Below are 9,492 nucleotides of genomic sequence, written 5' to 3' on the forward strand. Positions count from 1 at the left end.
AACTTGTGAGACTGTCGCATGAGAGTTTTGTATAAAAAAAATATTTTTTATGGATGACCCAAATAATATATTTGTCTCATAAAATTTACTCCGTATGAACCTATTATTATTATTTATATGTTACTTTCCACGTTTTATTTATCGATGTAATGGTAGTCCTAATATAACTTTTTCATATATGAACTTATCACTTGAATCAGACGACCTTCCCAGCACTATATATCTATCATTACACAATATTTATTTCCAAATATCATATGGACTTTTAAAATTTATAGAAATCTCATGAAAAGCTAAACAAATACCAGAGTTTGGATTTTACCCCCTTCCATGATTGAATTCGAGATCACACCGAAATTTAAACAGGGATAAGCCCAAACCCAAGAGTAAAGCCCAAAATACTAAATTTTAAGGATTTGTATTTTCTGATACAATATTACAAATAATTTTCCGTAAGATCAATCGATATGATTTGTATAATGTGAAAAATAATATTTATTTTTTATTAGTCGAGTCGACTTTCAAGTAGAAGATATGTCTCATAAAATTATATTTTGAGACGGTGCCACAAGAGTTTTTGTTCCAAAGCGATATCCGAGCTCTCCATTTAATTGGACAAATATTTTTAATTTGAAAGAAACGTGACTCAAAATAAAATTAAAATGATGGACGACAAAAGATTTATAAGATTTTTCTACATTATTTGAAAGTATTATCATTTCATTGTAAAATATAAAACTATAAAATTTATAAAATAATTTTCAATTTTACTATCTTATTTAATTAGAGTAGGTCTCTTGTGACACAGTCTCACGAATCTTTATCTGTGAGACGAATCAATTTTACTGATATTTACAATAAAAAATAATACTCTTAACATAAAAAATAATATTTCTTCATGGATGACCTAAATAAAAGATCTATCTCATAATATATGATCAATAAGATCGTCCCACGTGAATTTTTACAACAATTAAGGCTCTGGAAAGATCAAACCGAAATTTTGTCGTCGGGGATTCTCTCTCTTTCTTGCACAATTTATGGGCTTCATATTTCCCGCACGCTACGCATTTTCTTGATTAAATAATCAAGATTTTTTTTAAATAAAAATTTGCTTCGTTTTCAGCAAAATTAAGCATCCATCGTTCTTGAGCTTCAGACCCCATTTCTTCATATATATGCGCAACACCAAATTTGTGCCCAGAATCTTCTGTAGCTAGTTGGTCATATGTCTGTGGCAGCAGCTTCCGTTTGGAATACGAGCCATGTATCTTGTTCCAAGAAACTCGTCGAATTCAGGCAAATTACTAACAGGTAAGTGCATGTTTCTCTATACAGTATCTTTTTCTGTTTTTTTTTTTTGAATTTTTTCTTGTTCCCGTTGCTTGATTATGGCTGTTTCATTCTGGACATCAAGATTGAAAACATATGCGTGATGATGGAATTTCTTTATTGTAAAGGGTGGTTCTTGTAAAAAGTGAGCTTTCATTTTTTCCTTCAATTTCTTTGAGGCTGTCTTTTACCCACCTGGACTCAGCATTATTGGATAAGGTTATGTTGACACTAAGATGAAGGGTACGATAATGATTAAAGATGTTAGATTTTTATATGGATGTTTGAACTATATGGTTGACCTTTCATACCATCGACGTGGAGTAAAGTTTGAATAGATTATAGATTTTCATTATGTTGGATGTAATTACAATAAATCACAACGGTAATTGAAATAAAATGTTAAATAAAGCTTAATAGAACTCTAAAATCAAGTGGAGGAGTGCGCTTTACGGTACAATCGCCGTATTTTTTGGTTAAACTGCACGAAAGCGAATTTCCGGACCAGTGTAGTAAATTTAATATTTTTGGTTCGAGTTATTCTTGTGGTGTTTAGGGGAAACTTAAGAACAATTATTGAATTGATCCACAGAGTGTGAGACCTTTCAATTTCAGGACTTATCAAGCATCATCATGTCTTCCAAATGCTGCTCAAAGGCTAATATTATGCAGTCAAATGTCTTTCAATAAGGCAGGCATAAGGCAGTTAAAATCTGTTCGATTACGCCATAGGTTTCGATTGAAGTGTGAAGCTTTGTGTGCTGACATTCCTCTTGAAGGAAAGTGCGAAAATATTTCTAAAGCAACTTTGGTATGGAGAGCCATCAAATTGCCAATGTATTCTGTTGCTTTGATCCCTCTCACGGTAAGTATGATATAATGTTTCTATACACACTCTCGCACATGTACATATACGGGTTTTAATCATTACTCGGTGATGTATAAATGTTGATTTCTTCTAAGATTTTAATTAAAAAAAATTAGGTAGGAAGTGCAGCTGCTTATTGGCAGACTGGCCACTGTTGTGCAGAGCGCTATCTGACTCTCCTGGTTTCTTCGGTACTCGTTATAGCCTGGCTCAACTTAAGGTACAAAAAATCTTGGAACTGCTAAAAATCTTGGAACTTCATGTTATAAGTTTTCTATAACTACGAGCTTCACTCCTCCAAATTCAGAACCTCCATTTTGCCTCCTCATCCAACCTTGTCCCTCTCGCCTGAATTCCTTTATCAGCCTCTGATACTTGTGTTATTCATAAAAATGACACATGATTTTGGTGAACTTTTGCGTGTATATCTGATTAGTGTCTTCTTAAATGACTTTTACATATATGATGAAACAGCAACGACGTTCATGATTTTGATAAAGGTGCAGATAGGAACAAGAAAGAGTCGGTGGTTAATTTGGTTGGCAGGTAAGAATGAGTGGAATGATTTTGGTTACATGATCAACCTTGAACAGACTAATTGTCTTGAAATGCTATATTAAATAAAATATACTGATAAAATTAGCTTATGATGTCTTAAATTGCTCTTTGAAGCCGAACAGGAACTCATATTGTTGCTTGTTTGCTACTCGCACTGGGCCTAATTGGCCTAACACGGGTATCAATTGAGGCTGGAAGTCTCCGTTCTGTGTTGCTTTTAGTTTATGCCATATTTTGTGGATACATTTACCAGGTACCAAACGCATGAAATTTTGGTACTATTTTTGAAACCCAATTTTCAAATGAGTGCTAATGAATGTTTTGTTGCAGTGTCCGCCTTTTCGTTTGGGTTATGTAGGGCTGGGGGAACCCTTATGCTTTGCAGCATTTGGTCCATTTGCCACCACTGCTTTTTACTTGCTTCAAAGCGGCACCAGGTTGTTGATTAGATGTATATTTGATGGAATTTGTTGTACAAATTTAAGAATACATTTGACTTATGAAGTTTTTCTAGCTAAAACATTATATAATATGGTTCATCAGAAAGAAAAGTAAAATCGTATTTTAAAACTATCAAACCCAATATTAAGTCGTTTCTTGCCAAATTCATTCTCACCTGGATGCTAGTACCCTCTGGCTTGACGTAGGGAGCTTGCAATATCTGCGACTGCCATTTCTTCATCGTTGCTTGTCGGTTTTACTACGACCTTGATCCTCTTTTGCAGCCATTTTCATCAGGTACGCCCTGTCTCTTTCTCGTAGCTCCTTGTTTCAGATATCTTTATTAACTAAAGATAATTAGAATACAGGTCGAGGATGACAAGGCTGTCGGAAAATACTCCCCATTAGTAAGTTCTTTGAAATGTTTAACCTCCAGAATGAAATGGTTAGCTCAACGAACCTATTAAGACATCATGTTGGATTCAACCTCAGGTAAGGCTTGGAAATGACGTGGGTGCAAAAGTAGTCAAAATGGCCGTGACGTCGCTCTATTCACTTTTACTTGCTCTTGGACTTGGCCAAGCTCTTCCTTTCTCGTGCGTCGTAAGTCATCATCACTTCCGCCAAATCTTCTTTTTCATCTGTTCTGTGAGTCATCTTAAAGACAACATTTTTTCCACATTTTTGTTACCTTTTCAACTTTATCACAGTCGTTCCTTGGTGATAGTCGTTTGCCGTTCCAGGTTCTTGGTGCTTTAACATTACCGATTGGAAAATTAGTATCTTCCTTCGTCGAAAAGAACCACAAGGTGAGAACATTTTTCCTGAAGCATAAGTTCAGATTTATTACATAATTGGAAAAATCAGCAATTTTTCGTGGGTCGAAAAATACATGGTACTATGATTTGATGAAATTTCAATTTAATAGGATAAATCAACGATCTTTCTGGCGAAATACTACTGTGTGAGACTACATACTGCATTTGGACTTGCATTAGCAGCAGGGCTGGTGGCAGCTAGATTATTTGTTAGAAAACAGCTCCCACATGCTATTATAATTTGAAATTTCGCGGCTTTTCGGGGTTCACCTAGTTTAATCGATACACAATCTTTCTAAAAGTTTTCGGAGAAGTTGCAAAACGGATGATCAGAGCTGTCATAGTTTTGAATGAAAAATGTTTAAAATTTTCTAGTTTTCAGAAAACTTAATAGTATCAACCGCCCCTCGGAGTTTTTCGAATATATAATCAGTTGGAAGAGCTGCAAGAGACGAAATTTGACAAAGAAAGAGATATACCAAGGAGACATTCTTTTGTAGATTCTTGATTAGGTCGCGACACAAAAATGTAAAGCAAATAAAAGTAGCAATTCGGATTTGAACGGAAGAAACGCAAAAACTGCAGTGAGACGGTCTCACGAGTCAATTTTGTGAAACTGATATTCTATATGGGTCATCAACAAAAAAATATTACTTTTTATGTCAAATATATTAATTTTTATTGTAAATATAAACATGATTAATATGTCTCACCAATAAAGATCCGTGAGACTGTCTTATGAAAGACCTATTCCGGAAGAAAAGGTTGTTTTAATGATAAATTGGCTGACTAACAAAAATATGATCTTGTTGGCAAATTTCTTTGTTGACGCTTTCGAATTCGTGTTTTTTTCCCTTTTTAACAATTGTGTGCACGCGCGTATGTTTTTTTTTAAAAAAAATTTATAAATGGGCTTAGATCTTATTCCTTATTATCTTTTAATTACGTTGAGTATTACATACTCTCCATTTTCGGATATATTTCTTATTTTTTATTATTACGAGTTTAATCTCTATTCAATAAATCTATTGCAAGTGTTTTCTTATTATTTTCAAGATTTTTCTCTCATTTTGTGTGAATAACATGTTAATCCTTATCACTTGGTTAGTTAAGACAAACAGTCACGCACTCCATATATATATAAAAACATGCCAAAAAAAATAAAAAAAGACATGCAAATGGACAAAAATGGTTAATCGTTAAACAAAGAATGTGTATTGAATGATGTAAGAAGAAAAAATAACGGGAAATTGGCCTTAGTCCCCAGCTGTCGATTTTTTTTGTGTTAAGTCCCTGGGTATTTTTTTAGTACCACATTTCCACATGAAGTACATTTCCACATGAAGTGTACCATATTTTGTATGACATAGTACCACAATTTTGTGGGTAGGGAGTGAACCTAAAAAAATATTTTGATTGGGGATTTTTCACCAACTTCCCTAAAAAATAAATTTGTAGACTTTTTAAACATTTAATTGAGCTGGATTTTATGATTTCAAAAAAGCGAAGTGCTTTTTTGAAAAACTTGGGAAAAAAACCGATATCTTATAGGCACGTTTTCCTTTTCAAAAAAAAAAAAACTAGTATCTCAACTGTGCGATACACGGACTATAATAAGAAAATTTTGTCAAATATAAACACAAATTAATTTGATGGTGACTCATTTATTTAATGTGCGAAAATAATATTATTCTTGGATGTAATTGAAAAATGAGCTCGATGGGTATATCTTTTTTATTGTTGGGTTTATATATATATATATATATATACACTCAAAATAGTAAACCTATTAAAATCAATTAAATTTTACTGAAAGGTTTCTACTTTATCTGAAAATTTAAATTTATAGGTGTCCGACAATTGTTTATAATTAAAATTTAATTACTTTCATTAAAAAAATTTATCACGTTAGCAGAGAAAGGCAGTTGAAAAGTTTCTAACTTAAATTTTTAGATGTCTGACTGTAATTAAAATTTAATCATTGTCATTAAACTTTTTTTTATCTAGTTCGTGCAGTTAAAATTGCATTTTAAAAAAAATTAGTAAACAATATATGCAAAAGGTAAAAAAACACAATAATTTTCTTTTGGACTATGCACCATACGGTTGTCTATCATTGATATCTGCTCTAAATCTCGAGAACAGAAGAAGGGACATGAGTGACGAAAACAGTTCTAACCGATTGTGTGGTAGGTCTAAATCGAGAAATAGAAAAGACAAAAGTAACTTTGAAAAGAATTTGAAGTGTTGGAGCTGTAGTGAAACTTGTCACTTGAAAAGGAACCGCAAATCAACAAAGAATAATGCAAATATTGTTATTGATGAGGTACATGATGCTCTATTACTATTCATGAAAAACCCGATTGATTCTTGTGTTATGGACTCGTGAGCTTCATTTCATATCACCGATAATTGTTATGTATTCGATAATTACATCGCTGACGATGACGAAAAGGTTTTCCTGGATGATGGAAAACTTTTGAAAATAGTTGGTATGGGTGATGTCCTGATGAAGATGTCAAATGGACATGTCTGCAAAATATTAACAAAGTTAAGGCATGTACCGAAATTTACAAGTAATATGATCTCGGTGGGACAACTCGATGACGAATGCCATAATGTGATTTTTGGTGATGGTTCCTGGAAAGTGAACAGATGAACCATGATTCTTGCTAAAGTAAAGAGAACTGAGACATTTTATATGACTTTCAGTTGCAGATATACATTAATAGCCATGGATGCTAGAGTTAATTCAAGTCCATGACATTGTAGGATTGTGCATATGAGTGAAAAGGGAATGAAGATGCTTGTATCAAACAGGAAGCTACCAGAATTAAAGATTGTTGAACACAAGCTATGTGAAAGCTGTATTTTTGGATAACAGGAAAATTTGAGTTTTTCAAAAAAGGGCAGAGAACCGAAAGCAACAAAGTTGGAGCTGATTCATATAGATGTATGGGGATCATCTCTTGTGACATCTCTTGGAGGCTCAAGATACTATGTCACATTTATCGACGATTCGATTCGGAAGTTTGGGTTTATTTTCTGAAAAATAAACCTGATATTTATGAGATCTTTAAAAAAATAGAAAGTCGTGGTTGAGAATGATACCAACTTGAAAGTGAAGTGCTTACGGTCTCATAATGGTGGAGAATATGAAGATGATGAGTTCAAAAAATATTGTGCAAAGAATGGAATGAAAATGGAGAAAACCCTTTTCTTGGTTCACCTTAACAAAATGGTGTAGATGAAATTATGAACATGACTCTGAATGAAAGTGCTATGAGTGTGAGATTACATTCTGGATTACCGAAATCATTCTGGGCTGATGCTGTTAACACTACAACATATTTGATCACCAGAGGACCTTCGGTACCGCTTGACTGCAGAATATTTGAAGAGGTATGGAGGGCAAAGAAATATACCTTCCTTTTTTGAAAGTGTTTGGTTGTCTGTCATATGTTCATATTTATTCAGCAAGTAGAACAAAAATTGTTCCAAAATCAAAGAAATGTTTCTTTATTGGTTATTAAGATAATGAGTTTGGTTATCGTTTCTATGGTGACCAAAACCGGAAAATCATTCGGAGGAGAGATGCAATCTTGAACGAGCAAGTTCTTTATCAGGACAGATCAGACATTGGAGCTGGAGATGAATGTCCTGAAATCAAGAAGACTTATGAAGTGTCATTGACAAATATTCCTGTGAATGAATCAAAAAGCCGTGACCAAGAAGATGAAGAAGAAACTGAACAAGATGATGACCGACGAACTCCGGTGATTGAACTCAGAAGATCTTTGAGAACAATTAAACCACCTCAAAGATATTCTCATGGACTTCACTATATTTTGCTAACAGATAAAAGTGAATCAGATACTTATGAAGAGACAATGAAAAATGATGATTCAAGCAAGTGTGAGTTAGCTATAGAAGATGAGATAGATTCGCTGTAATCCAACCAGACGTGAGAGTTGAAAAAACTTCCGCAAGGCAAAAAAGAATTACATAACAAGTGGATGTACTGGTTAAAAGAAGAACATGACGGTAGCAAGCGGTACAAGGAAAGACTTGTTGTAAAAGAGTTTCAACAAAAGAAAGACATTGATTACACCGAGATTTTCTCTCCAGTGATTAAGTTAACCACTATCAGGATTGTACTTAGATTAGTGGCAAAAGAATATGTACATATGAAGCAGTTAGATGTAATACGACGTTTCCTCATGGTGACCTATATGAAAAAGTTTATATGAAGCAGCCACAAGGCTTTGAAGTACGGAGAAAAGAGAAAATGATGTGCAAATTTCAGAAGAGCTTGTATGGTCTCAAACAAGCTCCAAGACAATGGTACAATAAGTTTGATGTATTCATAATTAATAATAGTTTCCCGAGGTGTCAGGCTGATAATTGTTGTTTTGTGAAGAATTTTGATGGTTCTTATATCATTATATTACTATATATAGATGATATGCTGATAGCATAAGCTTATCTGAAGGAGATTGATAAACTCAAGAAAGAGTTATCAAAAAATTTGCTTTGAAGGATTTGAGTTCTGCAAAGCAAATACCTCGAATGAGGATTTTGAGAGACCAAGTGAATGGAATCTTGAAGTTATGTAAAGAAGAGTACGTGAAAAAGGTGATTAACAAATTTAACATGGATGAAGCTAAACATGCAAGTACTCCTTTGGCTAGTCATTTTAAACTAACTAAAGCACAATCATCATCGACAGAGTAGGAGCAGGCTTATATGAACAAAGTTCCTTATACTTCTATTGTCCGAAGCCTTGTGTATGCAATGATGTGCACTATAACAGACATAGCACATACAGTGGGAGTTGTGAGCAGGTTTATGAGCATTCTAGGAAAACAATACTGGGAAGCATTTAAATGGATTATGAGGTACTTGAAAGGTACTGCTAGTTTACCTTTATGTTTCCAAATGTAAAATTTATGCTTACAAGATTTTGTCGATGTCGACATAGATGGTGACTAGATGGCAGAAAAAATACCATTGGGTATATGTTCAAGGTGGTATGACAATAAGCTGGGTATCTAAGTTGCAAATGATAGTTGCGCTTTCGACTAACAAAGCTGAGTATGTTGCAGATAAGAAGTTAGCAATGAGATGATATGATTGAGAATCTTTCTGGAGGAATTGGGTCAGAAGCTTGAGGGGGCACATCAATTAGGAAAAAATTATGTTTATCATGTTACAACAAATCATATACAGATTCGATATCATTTCATCATATCAAGACTGAAAGATGGAGTCTTGATGTTTGAGAATATTCTTTGAAGTAAGAAACCCGCCGATATGCTCACAAAGGCTGTGACAATTGACAAAATGAAGATGTTCAACTTCAGTTGGACTCTATACTTAAATGAGGAGATATGAGTTGTTTTATTAATGGTGAGAAAACATGATTGCAGTCAAGTCTTTGAGTGAGAGAAATGTTAAGTGAGATGTGCCACTTTA

General features: G+C 33.8%; 1 protein-coding gene across 2 annotated transcripts; it reads left to right on the plus strand.

Moving 5' to 3' along the window:
• The first annotated feature begins 1,000 nt into the window (after window positions 1–1,000).
• Window positions 1,001–4,458, plus strand: LOC140984152 (2-carboxy-1,4-naphthoquinone phytyltransferase, chloroplastic-like). 2 transcript variants are annotated; one of them, XM_073451383.1, is made up of 11 exons: window positions 1,001–1,314; window positions 1,948–2,197; window positions 2,317–2,420; window positions 2,675–2,746; window positions 2,873–3,011; window positions 3,089–3,195; window positions 3,406–3,496; window positions 3,568–3,606; window positions 3,692–3,802; window positions 3,910–4,008; window positions 4,128–4,458. In XM_073451383.1, exons 1-11 carry the CDS (start codon window positions 1,229–1,231, stop codon window positions 4,260–4,262), a joined length of 1,233 nt encoding a protein of 410 aa, XP_073307484.1. In that variant the 5' UTR covers window positions 1,001–1,228; the 3' UTR covers window positions 4,263–4,458. The 2 variants fall into 2 exon arrangements, with proteins under 2 accessions (XP_073307484.1, XP_073307485.1); XM_073451384.1 differs by having other exon boundaries at window positions 1,002–1,314; window positions 3,943–4,008.
• The last annotated feature ends 5,034 nt before the right edge of the window (window positions 4,459–9,492 follow it).

The sequence above is a fragment of the Primulina huaijiensis genome, chromosome 9 (genome assembly GCF_012295235.1).
Source record: "Primulina huaijiensis isolate GDHJ02 chromosome 9, ASM1229523v2, whole genome shotgun sequence".
NCBI classification, from domain to species: Eukaryota; Viridiplantae; Streptophyta; class Magnoliopsida; order Lamiales; family Gesneriaceae; genus Primulina; species Primulina huaijiensis.

What these genes read in the sequence shown, in the direction of transcription:
- LOC140984152 (XM_073451383.1), top strand. Translation starts at nt 1,229, where the DNA reads ATGTCTGTGGCAGCAGCTTCCGTTTGGAATACGAGCCATGTATCTTGT. An exon ending in TTTGTGGATACATTTACCAG is followed by an intron (nt 3,012 to 3,088) that starts GTACCAAACGCA and finishes GTTTTGTTGCAG; the next exon opens with TGTCCGCCTTTTCGTTTGGG. An exon ending in CTCTTCCTTTCTCGTGCGTC is followed by an intron (nt 3,803 to 3,909) that starts GTAAGTCATCAT and finishes ACTTTATCACAG; the next exon opens with TCGTTCCTTGGTGATAGTCG.